The 15,600-nt window shown below is 34.3% G+C and overlaps 1 protein-coding gene and 1 long non-coding RNA gene across 6 annotated transcripts in view; one reads left to right on the top strand and one right to left on the bottom strand.

Annotated features, from left to right (window-relative positions):
- Positions 1 to 15,600, top strand: part of LOC149078975 (cell adhesion molecule Dscam1-like) — a 348,553-nt gene that overhangs the window by 64,089 nt on the left and 268,864 nt on the right. For all 5 annotated transcript variants that reach the window (XR_016193867.1, XM_089241217.1, XM_089241216.1 and 2 more), the window contains exon 2: positions 9,335 to 9,661. Coding sequence is in view for 4 of the 5 variants with exons in the window: in XM_089241217.1 (XP_089097343.1) it covers positions 9,335 to 9,661 (327 nt within the window). In the remaining variant the exon portion in view is untranslated. The remainder of the gene's footprint in view (positions 1 to 9,334; positions 9,662 to 15,600) is intronic.
- LOC149078977 (uncharacterized) overlaps positions 1 to 15,600 on the bottom strand; it is a 31,157-nt gene that overhangs the window by 12,577 nt on the left and 2,980 nt on the right. The gene's annotated exons all lie outside the window — the stretch shown is intronic.

Genomic DNA, 15,600 nt, shown 5'->3' with positions numbered 1-15,600 from the left:
TACCCGCAAAATAACACAAAATAAATACAAATTAATTTCGGTGCTCCACACCACTTCCCTTAGTATGTCCTGTGAGGAACAAACCTGCCAACATTGGTAGCGCCAGTGTTTTGGTACATCTGTTCTGAGAACAATTGTTCTCCATTCTCTATCTTTGCTGCTGAAATAATACCTGAACATATGATGTGAATTATATAAAAGTTGATTACTCAATTCCCGTTTATCTTACAGACATACTTTTAACTAGAAAAATTATCCAAATAACGTATAGAACTCAGATATATCATTCAAGTTGCAAGTTGTACAGTTATTAAAATACAAAAAATATACGGACACCCTGTGCTCAAAAACCCAATTAGAAAGTTCTTGTTCATTGTCTCCTGAGACCAACAAAGAAAATTCAACATTTGCAAGTGCAATATTCGCAGAGATACTTGAATTCAAAAATCGGCGGGGAAAGTTGGGAAAGAACAGCATAACTAAGAGAAAGAAGTGTTATCTGTCCGTTATTGCTTTCCTTCTCTTAATTTTTAAATTCAAATGTCTCAGTGGGTATTGTAGTTTGAAACGTGGAATTCTTTTTTTTTTTTTTTTTTTCTAATGTTTTCTTCAGGAGAGACAGGGCAGCATCGTTCTAATTAAGTTTTTGAGGCCAGGATGCATATAAAAGGCTATTTTTTTTATTTGAAAATTGTACAACCACTTGCAGAATGAATGATGTATCTAAGGTGTACACGGTATTTCGAAAATGTTTACATGTATTGAAAGTATGCCTCAACGGTTCACCGATAAATTGTGGCAAAGGATAATTAAGTAATCACCCTGTATATTATTCGCATAGACAAACAATGCGTTATTATCATAAATCTGAATTCTATAGTTTATCACCAGCATAAAATGTCAAAAACAGAAAGTGATATATTATTCTTATTCAATATCAAATTATTATATTAGGTACATAAATGCGTGTTATAATTGAAAAAAATAATAAAAAGGGAGCTGAAAAAAAGAACAAAAATTATCACAAAATCTCTTAAAACTGCCCATAAAACTTGTTCAGTATAACATAATATAAAATTACTTTTGTAGCTGCAGGACAAAAGCTCAAACAACTTAGACCGGGGTTACACCATAAAAGTTGGATAAAAAATCTTCTACGAAGATTGAAAACAGAAAACAACCAATAAGTCTAATGGTTACATTAGCTAGAATGTAACCGACGCACTTAATAGCTGCATTTTTAAGTTTTATAAAAGGGATTTTATTTTATAATACTTTTCAGTGTAATCCCTGATTTAGAGAAAATCAATCATGTCCAATCATAAATTTACGGCAATACTTTCTATTGAAGTTCAATAATGATATATCAGTCAGTTCCTATATAATTTTCAAGTTCACAATTGGTTGAAATTAGATAGTTTCTCACAAAATCATTTATTTATGATTGGAATTGTTCAAGGAAGCGGTTCTCAACCGGCCACTCGAGAAAGGAATAAAACTGTAAATTGCAGAAAATAATTATAAATATTTTTAAGTAATAAAATTAAAACAGTAATTTTGATGTATAAATGAAAAAATAGGCCTCCGGAGCTTCGCCATAGAAATTATATAGCAGAAAGTTCTCCGCGAATCAAAAAAAAAAAATTAAGAGCCGCTAGTTTAAGCTATTCGTCGATATATATAGAAAAAATATCGATTTTTATATATTTATTTTTATTTTTTATGAAATCTATATTTATTGTGATCTCGAAACAGACCTGTTTTGCTTATATTATGCTTAGAACTGAATTTACGCCCACTTTAGTGTTGCGGTTTTACATAAAGTTAATTGTGAATAAAACTTTGAACGCGTTTCGCGAAGAATGCTATTTTTTACGTTTTACTTGAGTTTGAACATGATTTCTCTGAAAATGTATTGATTTTATCATTATAGAATTTTAATATGATATTCTGCCATATATTATTAAGGTTATGAACCAATGTCTAATGTCTATCACATATACTTGTCTAATTAGAGTGTTTCATGCATGGCATTTTAAACGAAATTTCTAAAAAAAAAAATACGCATATTCATATACATATTTGATTATAATTTATGAGCATACTATATAGTCCTTAAAATTATTGTTCAGAATCCGCACTAGCCAAATGTACTATGAAAATAAAAAACATAATTTAAATTTCACACACACATTAACTAACACATTTAAATTTCACATAAAAAGGACTTTTTTTATAGAATATGCCATAGTCAGTCTAAAAATTTACTATTGTCAACACTTTTTTTCTATCAGAAAATGTTGACTCCCGTACAATTTTATAGAATAGTGACAAGAGAGGTAATCGGTTAACTTCAAAAAATAAAACACAAAATTAGGTGGTAGACATAACGCATTGTAAACTATTCACCGTTAAAGTTTAGGTAAATAAATACATTTAAGCATTACTATCAGTTACTTAAAGGATATTTAACTTGTTTTATTTTTCCATCAGAGATGAGAACTTTAGTCTACGAAAAAATAGAAAGAGATGAAAAAAAAAAGTAAATAAAGTGAAACAACGTTCACCTGAACAAATATTGAACTTCCATGTAAGCGGTAATCTACGTCACGTTTGATGCTCCTCAGGGAAATAAATGAAGAAACACGACATACAGAAAAAAGTAATTTGAAAAAACAAAAAAGTACGGAGGAGAGTCGTTGCTTCAAACAAATAGATTAAATCTTCTTAAAAATTCATCCTTGATGTAAAGTGCCGTTGATATACCTCTCCTTCTCTTCTCTGCAGTTTTTTTTTTTAATTCCACGTTTACTCGTAGCCTTTTACCGAGGCAGTTAAACAATTATACTAATTACTATCAGATAATCTGTTTAAGCTTTTAAGCGTCCTTCTCTTATTTTTTGTACATAAACTTTAACGGTAATGCTTGGTCTTTTCTAAATTTGTTAAATTATTTTGGTTGAAGAGAAACTCCCCGGTAGATTCGTGAAATAATTGGCAGGGGTACATGCAGTGACGAACAGAACGCCCATTCAGGATGCAAAGAAAGGCATAAATTATTTCGATAGAATTAGTTTTGAATCACCCGCATAATATACTTCTCTACGTTCTGCGAGATATTTCTCATTAATCCGCTTAGATCGGAAATTCCGAATACCTAATCTGAAAAATAACACTGGTCAACAATTTCAAATTTTTTTATACCACGAGTAAAATAAGTTTTTTAGACAAATTTTGGAATGCTAAATTCAAATATCAATGTGAAAAATCTCCATCGCGTACAGTTTTTTCTTTATGCGTGATCGTCATTTTTGGAAATATATATATATATTATACGCTATGAAAACTTACACATCTTGAAAAGGGAGATACATGACACATTTTTAATAACAAGTTATAATAAATTTATTACAACAGGTTTTATCATTCGTGCATCGTTATACATGAATTATCAAAAAAAAATTTTTTTTCTTCATCCATATAATATCTATAGAATACACATGTATTTACACACGACAAACTTTATACGTATTTTTCCGGTATTTTATATAAATAATTCATTGCTTTCTTTTATATATCGAGTTGTCTTCTTTCTGCAAAAACAAACATCACTCATCATTGAAGGGTCTCACCTGCCCCACCCCCCTCCCCTAATTTGAATGCCTTGATGGAACATTCTCCTTGTTCATCGCTGACTGTTCCCAAGAAACCGGGGGGGGGGGAATTGAAATGGATTTCTCGAGTAATTTAATATCCAAGATTTTCGTACGAACAGAGCAGATTTTTAACAAGCTGTTGGTAATTTTCAAAATCTCTTCATTGCAGATGTGAATGATTGCAAGTTCATGAGAAAACAAAATCGTTCGATAGTTTTCTCATTTGAGGACCTCCTACAAATACTTCCTCTTTCAGTTTTGTCTCATTTTATTTCGGAAATTTTCTCTTTTAGGTGCAAGAAACCTGGGTTCAGATTTGTTCATAGCCTTCAAAATGTTTTCCATCAGGCCCTGGGGCATACGATGGATCGAGGGGGTCGCAAAAGGTTCGGGGGGAGGTCACAAGGATTTTCTTCCAGATAAACGTTAACTTAGCTCCATTTTTCAACTGAAGGGATGCACATAAACTTAGAGCGTCTGTTTTTCTTTCAATTAAAGAAAGTTTCCAAAAGTTTTAGATGGCAAAAAATAGAAATATGGTTACCTAGTATCAGTTCATACGTATTGACTTCTACGTAAATTTTGAGATATTCACAAAATTAAATACCATGTAACAAAAAAGCTGGACAAGATGGACTTTATTCAAGATCAGATTTAGAATCACCACCCAAAAATTAATTAAAACCAGCTAATTTTTTCCATGTTAGGAAAAAAAACTTTAAGATTGGTGTAATTTTCATTTTTACGTCTTTAATATTGTGTTTTCGGTCAACGAATGCAGCCAAACCTCCATTTAAGGAACAGTCCGAATGGTAGGTCTTCTTTATTTGAGGGACAGATGTTCAGATACCCTTTGAATAATAACTCATTTATCTCTGAATAAGGAACACCTCTGTTTAAGGAACTGTCTGGTCTCAATCCATTATTGATAGGTGCGTCTACGTACAAGGCAGCGTTTGTCAATGTGCATCAAAATTCAACATTAATGTTCGAATTTCCGTTGAGGAATGTGAAAACATTCTTTATGTTTTAAGTAATTTTTTACTTCAACCCTCCAGCTACGGGCGGTTTTTGAAATTTCCTCTATAAAATAGCGGGGGTGTTTTTATCTGCCATGTGTATAGAACGTGATAATAGCGTACCTCGCGAAATTTTATAGCGTATGGGAAACGTGATATTCGCTTTTCCCTCCGCTAGATGGCTAATAGAGTTATTTCTCATTGAAAATTCTAACCCTTAAAATTTTGGGAAAAGTGAATCGCTCTTCAAAGCTACATTTATGGATAACACTGATACAAGATGATCAGCTGCAAAGCTTACACGTAGTTTTCAGAATTTTAAGTAATCCCAATTAAAGCACACACAATAAGGTTTTCAACACCAAACATAGATGTTTAATCAATACTCGATGCACTTTAATTTTTCTTTTAAAGTTGTTAACACGAAAACTCGTTCAGACAACACCATGCGAAAGAATGTTTATAGCATTTTATGAATAAAATATGGTTCATTGCTGGAAACTGACCGTATGCGTTTTTATTTGTTATTTTGTGGGAATATTTCAGGATGATCACATTCTCAATAAAATTTGAAGACTGGAAACTTTCTCTTATTCCTTGAAACCGTTCATTGGTCAATAAATGTAGTCAATTATACCACAAATAATATGGAAATGTGCTAATAAAGCTAGACCGATATACAAATGTGTTTCCTTAAAAAATGGTAGCGGCATTTTCAGCATTGATGTTGAAACAGAGCCACTATAAAATTGTTTTTCTAAATTTATACTCCGACTTATGTATACCCGTTTTGGAGGGTGGATTTCAGTGCTTGGTATATGCGTTATATTTCTTGTTTTGATTTTATATCGAACCCATACTTTTCATATCAACTCATACGGAATTATTATTACTACAAGCTTTGGGGAAGCAGTGCGTATGTGTCCCAGCTATTAGACGTTGTTTATTCCCTCAATTTAGTAAAATGCAGACATTCCGATTCACGCGAGTTGTTTAAATTATCCATAGAGAAATCTCTGAAGCAGAATCCGGGGATTAAGACTAATGCGATCGGGAAACATATCGAGACAGACAAATCACCTCCAATTATATTGTCTGATTCTCATGTTGCGAAGCTGTTATCTGGACGTTATACTACCTTCAATCTTTATTCTTATTTGTTATGTTTTCCTATCAGTGTCATTTATACTGTTTCTTTCCTCTGACGGCAGTTTTGTGTCGTTCCAATTTCTGTACGCAAAAGCGAACTGGTTCTCACTTGAAAAAACAAAATCTCGCCACATCAAGTACAGGGTGCTTATAAATAAACTGACACTACTCAGGCGTATGTAACACCCATTCTGATGGAGGTATTTTGTTGAAACTTGGTCTATGGGATATGTGGACCATGTGGAGAAGAATGTTTCAATTAAAAAAATAGTTCACAATTCGACCACTAGGTGAAAAAGTGACACTTTTTATCTCAGTAACCATTTCCCCATAGTTTAAATAACGTATATACTACAGTTGAATCCCGTTATAACGTACGCCAAGAGTTCGGAGGAATCACTTCGTTATATCGAATGAATTAATTCCAGGTTACCTAGCATTGATCCTATGTAAACTTATTTGGGGATTAGGAAAGTGTTCGTTAAAACGAGATTCGTGAAAACGGGATTCAACTGTATATACCAAGTTTCAATGGAATACATTCCCTCACAATGGACATTACATAAGTCGCAGTAGTGTCAGTATAATGAAGTTGAGTAACGTCAATTGAATTATACTGACGCTACTCTGACTTATGTAGCGCCCGTTTTGGAGGGTGGATTTCATTGAAACTTGGTATATACTTTATTTGGACCATGGGAAAAACGTAACTGTGATAAAAAGTGACACTTTTTTACCTGGTGGTCGAATTGTGAACTAATTTTGTTTATCGAAACTCTTTTTTCTGCATGGTCCACACATCCCATAAACACAGTTTCATCGAAATACCTCCATGAGAATGGGCGCTATATATGTCTGAGTGTGGTGTCAACTTATTTATAACCACCCTGCACTAGGCTGCAGAACTGTTTTTCATTCAGGAAAGAATACATAAGAAAATTGCCAGTTTTTTACTTCAAGTTTGAAAGATAGATGGCAGTACCCTGACATATAAAATAAACTATAGAGATTGAGACGGCTTTTTTCTCATCGAAATACATCAAGAAAAAAAAAATAGTACTTTTCTGGATTTTATGATGAAGTGAACCTGGGAATATAAAAGTAATCTAGTCTCCATCGGAAATCATACCCAGGAACTCTTGCAAACCGTCGTGTCTCCAGTGGTGTATATCCTTGCGCACTTTCCCGGTTTGAGGAGGACATGGGATCGATTTCCGGCAGAGACTAGATGACTCTTCTTTCCGGGTTCACTTCGGCATAATATCCAAAAAAAGCCTATTTCAAAAGTAGACTATACTTTCATCAAATGCACAGAGAGGTTCAGCTCTCTCTAATCCAGCAAATATCAGACCTGAGTATGCCGGATAGCAGAAGTCAAGCAAGCAAAATACCGCTACAACGTTGGTAGATGGCAGTAGCAATATTGCTATGATTTGACAAATATTGTACAGTAAAACTCTTCTTAACTGACACCTCCTCAGATGAGGTCACCCCCTCTTTTACGGAAAAGTTTTTCTATGCCGCCGGTGACCGCAGAAAAGAGGTTTTACTGTACTTGTGGTGACTACTCTCGATGGGAGTATTGTTTTAGTTCGTTTGTAGTCCAGTAGATGACATTGCTATCGCATCAAATTTGCGGAATGTAATGTAATTGTATTTTGTAAATGAATGTATTTTGTTTGTAAAATTGTTGTAATTAATGTATTGTAATTTGGAATGTAATCCATTGTTTGAGAATATTCTGTTTTGCCGGAAAAGGGGGGGGGGGGAGTTCATGGCAGACACTAAGATTTCTAGGGGTCGGTCCACAACAAAAAGCATTTGGGAGCTGTTGATCTTTAGTTTGCTGTATTCCTAAAAAATGGTGATAGACCGGGGTTTCACAGACGAGTGTAGCGAAAGATTTTTACTATAGTCGGTCCCGCTTGATCGGATACAGGATAAACGGATAGGCCGCCTAATCGGATAAAGTATAAACGGATACCCCGCTTAATCGAATAAATGATAAACGGATAGGCCGCTTAATCGAATAAAGGATAAACGCATATACCCCACTAAAACGGATAAAATCCTCTGACATTTAAATTTTTGCCATAGAACCAACGTTAATGTTCCTCCCGTTAATGTCTTTGATCATTTGCCTGATGGGTTTTTACCATTTTCTGCACAGATTTTTTTTATTTTTCATTCGACTCATATGTTTACGGCTAAGAATAACAGACAATTAGAAAGAAATATTTTACTTTATTTGTTATTTAAAAAAAATCTTAAAATGTTGATTCTGCGTTACTACCTTTTTCTGAGAAATTATTACATTTTTTTTTTCAAAAACACTTATTTCAATATTTTTTGCATTGAATGTAAATCATCTAGTTTTTAAATAGGTTATGTAAATGAACTTGATTATGTGATTAGTATATATTGTATATTTCTTTGTGAATAGATTACAGCCATATCGTTTGTGTGTACAGATTTAGTTAAATGCTCCCTTTCCGATAGCGGCCTCTAGGGGCAAAGATTACGCAAGTACATTTCGGGAAAGAGCGGATGTACGTGTCTGACACGGGAAAGACGGGCAAGTGGTTAATTAATATGATCATTTCAACGACTTTACCCAGGTTAATCAAATATTATGCTTCACACGTCAACCACTATACACATAACATTTTTGTAGAATGAAAACATTTTGAACTAATGGAAAATGTTACTCAGTTACGATTAAAAATAATACAAATGAGAGTAAGTACTGGCCTAAATATTTAAGTTGTATTCAATGTACGTATATTCAGCTACTTTATTTTGGTTTTCTATTGAGACAATAGAGAGCGCTAATGTTTCTAATAAAAAGGAAAAATAAATCTTAAGCATTTTGATCATTGTAATTAAATGTAATTTTCATTTCATTTTTGACGTCTGATTTATTCCAGCAGCTTTATTAATATTGATCCTACAACAGTTTTCAATATACTAACATTGTAAAAAGTTTAAATTGCTTCCAGATTAAATTGTTTGATTAAATTGCCTCATAATCAGATGCCCCCTTTTAATCGGATATCGTGTTATGAAATCGTTGATATCTGATTAAGCGGGGAAGACTGTATGTGCATAATTATTGTTCAAAATTATAATATTTTGCCGGCTATATAATATATACGGGGGGGGGCGGTAGTTCAGTGCGATAAGATACTTGCCTAAAGTACTAAAGGAGAATTAGAGGTGTGCGAGTTCTATACCCGTTTCGTCCTTGTCAGAGACTTTCTTGACAGACGGCTTCAAAAAAAACGGTGACATGACCACAGAAAATGTTGCTACCGCAGGGAGTCCCACATCAAGGGTTTACCGCACCAATCTCTCAGTGAGTATAAAAAAATGCTGTCGCGTTCGGGATCGGCAATAAATTGTAGGTCCCAGTGTCTAATTAGCCCTCGGGTGCAGAAAATGACAAAATTAAAAAAAAAAACTTATGCACACATTATTACATGAAAGATAAATAGTCTTTCTTTTTTCCAGGTGAATACCAGCAAAGTATATCAGATACTCAAGGTCCATCATTTATTACGGAACCGCCAAGCGAAGTGACATTCCTCAACACGTTCGGAACTATTATTCCGTGTTCAGCAACTGGTCTTCCCCCTCCAACCATATCTTGGCGTACAGAAGACGGTACTGTGGTGGTCAATGTGCCGGGACTCAGACATGTTCGGTGGGACGGTTCTTTAGACTTTCCGCCGTTCACTCAGGAAGAATATAGAAAGGATATACATTCCAGTGTTTACAGATGCATCGCATCGAACGAAGTCGGTATTCTTGGAAGCCGAGATGTTCGCGTGAGGGCTGGTAAGTTCCATTTCTGACATATAACATAACTCACTATTTCTTTTCACACTTGAAGCTTCATAAACATCTATAAAGAGTATTAATAGATAGATAGAACCGCTCACAACCCCGGACTGATGCAAAGCACCTTCCTTCCGTTACCTCAAAAGAGGCAGAGTTGTGTCGGAAAAGTTAGCAGAGATTTATATTGGTGGCTCCGTTTGTGCCCCGTGCTCCCAAGTATCGAATCATTCACGTCATTCTTCCCATGAAGACAGCCATCAACTCGATGCAACGCACACCATTTGAATGTATATTAATAGGTTATTAAAAATTGCTATTTTTTTTTTAAATTTCATCTAAATCAAGGGTTTGTAACCTTCTGTGGAGTACGGACCACTTCATTCGTTTGAAAACGAGCCGCGGGTCACTTAAATCATCTGTAAATATGCCGCGCGTCATTTAAGGGATCTGAGAATATGCGGTGGGCCACTAAAGGGATGTGGAACTGTATCGCGGGTCATTCAAGTGATAATAACTAGTGTGGGTAACCCAAGAGATCTGGGAATGTGCCAAAGGCTACTTAAATTAACTAGGAATGTGCCGCGGGCAACGCAGGTGATGTGCAACTGCACCGCGGACAACTTAAGTGACCTGAAACTGTGGTGAGTGATCTGAAACACAAGTGATCTGGGAATGTGCCGTAGGCAATTAAGTAATCTGTATTTGCACCGCGGGTCACATAAGTAACTTAATACTGTACCGCAGGTCACTTGAGCAATCTATAAATATACTGCGGGTCACAGTAATCTGTGAAAGTGGCACGAGACACTTGCATTGAACTTGCCGCGGGTCGCATAAGTGACTACAAATGATCTATAAATGTGTCGCTCAGTTCATGTTTTCAAAATTATGTTTGAGGTCGCGGGCAGCATAAGATGATTCCGAACGCCACAATCAGCCCCTGGGCCGTGGGTTGAGCATGTATGATCTAAGACTCGAAATATCGTATCGGAAGTGGATTCAGATTTTAAAAGTACAATAGTTGTTCATATTTTACGAAAACTTAAAGAATGTTTGAAGCACAATCTTTTTCGAATCCAAACTTTTGGATGTAGAAGGAATCTTATCGTGGCAATTTACATTAGTAATCACCTTACAGGAAATTAAACGGAAATGTTGCCAAACAAATGCGCATTATGTATTCATTTATGCACCGTTATGATTCAGGGTAATAGAAGTTTGAAGTTTTGTGTGTGTTTAATATCCATAACACATGCATCGCGAACAGCCGAAATAACGTCACGCATGAATTTGCCTCTTTCAGACTTGACTTCCAACGGGGAACGTTGAACGAGCAGCAAAACAGTCAACGTTATACCGCTACAACTCCAATAAAACGAATTTGTTGAACATTAACGATGTTTCCCCCGGCTTTATTATTAGCCGACCGAAAGACCATTTAAGGACGCTGAATGCAATTTTCAGCCCCATAACAAGATTGAATGCCTAGTTATTGGCACTTTGCATTAGTTATTTGGCTGTATTCAAGACATCCGTGATCCCTCCAGACAGGAAAACAGTCTCGGGCAACCGCGCGGAATAAATGTATGTGTATTTCCTCTACACCCTAACACAATGTTGAAATCAGTGTTATCTTAGGAGGGAACTTGAAATGAGATCTTCATCGATCTTCGTATGTGCGTGCGTTTGTGTGTGTTTTGAACTCTTGCAACCGAAGCTAGACTCGCATATACAGGTTGAGGGGAATCACAGAAAAACAGAATGAGCGGCAAACGGGGAGAATGGGTGTTAAATTACACTAGTACAGGAGAAAGGTGGCAAAACTGAAATCTTTCTATGACCGATAAAAAATGAATAATTTAAGAAGATATTTAGAGAATAATGTCTATGTATAAAATAACATGTCCTGACTGACGCATCATCACCGAGCCGAAATCGCTGAATATATATAACTATGAAATTCGGTCAGTGGTTTTATTTCATAACGTAAAGACTCACTAAGAAGAGATTTCTCAAAATTCAATCGCAAAGTGCGGAGGAGGGTGTCGTAAGTGGGCTCGAATGTGATAAGGAGCTGCATAGCCAAGCGGAATCTGCAAAAGCTATAAACATGAAATTTGGATAGTAGTTTTATTTCATAATGTAGTGACTCACTAAGGGAAGAGATGCTTCTACCAAATCCACACGAGCAAAGCCGAGGGTAACATCTAGTGTACTATATTTTAAATTAATTGTAGTTTCTTCAGTGTGTTTGAAAATATTTTATGCATGTCTTACTTAATGTGGGAAATCCATTATGAATAATCACCGACCATTTTGGTTAGTTTGATCAATTTTGTGAATTTATCACATTTATCGGTGATTATTTATAATTCCTAGCCCATGTTGGTGAATATGATAAATCTTCAATGAATCAGTTAAATTCACCGGATACTTTGCTTAAACTGCAGTCTATGATGATGGATCTACATGTTTTAAAAGGATGACAAATGTGACGAAAGCTCACATTACAAGACTAATAATATAATATATACGTTTATATCCATAACCTCTTTGCTCCAGAGGTACACATATGTATATCTTCATTTTCAAAAGATTTTATAAGGGTTTTAAAGATTCTTTTTTTCCAGACTTTCTCATATCTTAAGTCCTAAATTTAAATATGAGAAAGGGTACCTAATTCACGATTGATCCTGGTATAAGTATCGACCAAAATTAGTTAATTAAATTTTCTTTTTTTTCTTCTTTTTAAATTGTATTTTGACACACAATCAACACAAATCCATCGACAACCAATTTTTTAATGCTTAGTTTGGCTCAGGTTTGAAGAGGTCATAACAATTATTTTACGTTAGTTTAATATTTATGGCGAAACACAATGCATCCATCATGTGGGAGACACTGATGATTGATTGAATTTAAGTGACATGCCCGCATGATTTTTTTTTCATATTTATCATATATACCAACTTCAGTCGGGAATTATGGATAATCCAGTTTTAGTGATAAATGTAAAAGAAAAATTATCAAACTTGCCAAGATGATTGTTTAATATACATAATAAGTGACGATTATGGATATAATCACAAATTTATCACTTTTACAGCACTATGTGCATGTGAATATACAGGGTGCTGGGGGAAATCCATTGGCAACATTTTATTCAACTGTTGATTCCAGAGGCATACTTCCAATTAGAAAAAAATCCAAACAATGTGTAGCACTCAGATACGTGATTTATGTTGCAAGGGTTGTAATCTTGTATATTTTTTAAAAGAAATAAAACACCAAACACCGAACAACCTGTCCTTGAAAACCCAATTAGAAAGTTTTCGTTCTGTTTCTCCTGAGGTCAACAAAAAACTTCAATGTTGTGAGATGCAATATTCAATGAGATACGTGAATTCAAAAATCGGGGAAAATTTGGAGAAAAAACAGCATAAACTATCGAACGAGCTCATAATGTCGTTCCCAACTTTTCTCTTGTTTTCGATTTGAACCAATGGGGTTGTTAAGGACACACTGTTCGTAAAATAAGTTAATTTTTATATTTGAATACCTATTAAACCCTTTGAAACATGAATGACTTACGAAGTACGAAAACCTGGATAACCAAGCGGAGATCGAGATGTAGTTCGGGAAGAAAAAATCACGTTCCTCTGTGGGGATATTTTCTTTCCGAACTACATCTCGATCTCCGCTTGGTTATCCAGGCTTTCGTACTTCGTATGGACAGTGGAGAGTGACATCGTTAATCTCTACATGAATGAGTTATCTGAGGTCTATACGTTATTTGGATACTTTATCGAATTAGAAGTATGCCTGTAAGATCAACGGTTCACCAGTAAAATGCGCCAAGGGACTTTCCTTAGCACTCATATAACAACACCCTCATATCCGTATCCCGAATCCGTTTCCGAAAAAATGATGTTACGACGTGTGACATCAGAGATCTTCTTTGTCAAATTCTGTAGAATAAATCTTTTTTATCACCCATGGTGTAACTAAAAATGATAGGTACAGGATTTGACTCTGTCTGTATTAGTATATACGGTAATAAAGCAACACTTTTCCCTTTGCTTTTGTTTTAGAAGCACATCGCTGCAAATATGTGTACAAAAAAAAATTAATATACATGTAATAATAGGAATTACTAACTACATTCATGATGATTAATGTTATCGTGAACATTTTGCTCCACTCTTCCTATAATAATTCCCATCAAGTTTTCGGAGAAATCAATTTCAATTCCATTAGACCGTGAATAACGAATCGTTGGCGCGGTTCTGTGTACACGTGCCCTAAGCAAGAAGAGATTAAGAATATGACAGTAGCTATACCAAATCGGATGAGGGAAAAAAACAAAATAAAACAGAGTTATGATTTAATCAGTTTCTTGATTGTTCCGAGGCTGACGGCTGCTTATAACATTTTCAACGCGAATGTATTGATCTCTTCACATCTTCGATGGATCAATGGAAATGCTATTGTACGAAAACAGCATTGGACAATCATATCCATCGAAACAGAAAATACATCATTATAATGGTATTAGGTCTAATTTCTTGATTCATTTGAACAACAATCATCAATCCCAGTGGTAATAACTCATATTATCGTAGAATGCTCTGCTATATTTCAAGGTGTGCGTATAAGTAGACAGCAATCTGTAAGCGAATGTATATTTCCAAATAAAAGAACGATTCTTTTAATTATGCAAATGTTTTTTGATTTCAATCAAAACCAGAAAAATATGTTTTCTTTAATTAAATGCAAGCAAAATCTTTCTATTATATAAGTGAAGTTATATTAGTTTTTCTCTTATGCAATGAATATGTAACGTAAATGTGATAAATCCGGTTATCTATGCCTAATCTCCGATCTTGCTAAAATTTATAAATTTCCATGAAATTATCACTTTTACCTGCGATTGTGCATAGCACATAAGCATCGTTGTTAAATTTATAAATTCCCATAAATTAATCATTTTTACCGGAGTAGTACCCAAGCGTCGTTAGTAAATTTAATGCAGAATTTAAAAAAATTATAAATTTATATCAGTGATTATGCATAATACCCAAACGTCGCGTCGTTGGTAAACACGATAAATCCTAATGTATTATATACCATACATGATAATTCATGCATGTATTATATCATTATATCGGGGTACGACTATTACTATCGCACATGATAGACTCATTTGGATTTCTTTTTTCATTTTTATCAAATTTACCAATGACGCTTAAGTATGAATTTTCACGGGTAAAAGTGATAAATTTAGCAAACCTAAACGATTGGTAAGTATGAATATTAACTGGTTATTATGTGTAATAACCAATTTATCAGATTTTTGCCGTAACAGATATATATAGCCGTATTTCTATTTTATCTGTTACTGTTTTAATACATACTCAAAATCTGTGTTCAAAAATTGCAATTTATTCTTTTTAAGAATCATCGTGATTATAATTTTTTCCAATGAACATAATTGAAATAAACACTCGGAATAGCAGTCTCCCTGCTTTATTAAGCCTCGTGTATACAAAAATAGCCGTTGAACACTGATGAACGCTCGTTTATGGTGCCATCTGAACACTGAGATACCAGAATATGACAATTTTAGCAGATTGTAATAAAATACAAAATTAATTTGAATTCAAAGAAATCTAATTAAGTTTCATGCATTATAGTTAAATTTAATCTGAAATTAATAATTTTTAGGGATAATTTTAATTGATTTAAATTTAATTGTTAAGTAGTATATTTTAAAATTTTTAATTTTTACCTCAGTGTGAGGAAAATAAATAAATTCCCATACCATCATTGGTCGAAATAACTGAAATTTACAATAATTATTATAAAATTTACGTATATCTAGTAATTTATGAAAACGTAAATATGATATTCTATAAGTTGCAACAACCCCTACAGTT

This window comes from Pholcus phalangioides, unplaced genomic scaffold, assembly GCF_987345545.1.
Source record: "Pholcus phalangioides strain wild (caught in Gottingen) unplaced genomic scaffold, Ppha-v1.0 ptg000013l_1, whole genome shotgun sequence".
NCBI classification, from domain to species: Eukaryota; Metazoa; Arthropoda; class Arachnida; order Araneae; family Pholcidae; genus Pholcus; species Pholcus phalangioides.
The sequence above is the reverse complement of the archived record's forward strand: the minus strand, read 5'-3'. Positions and strand labels throughout refer to the sequence as shown.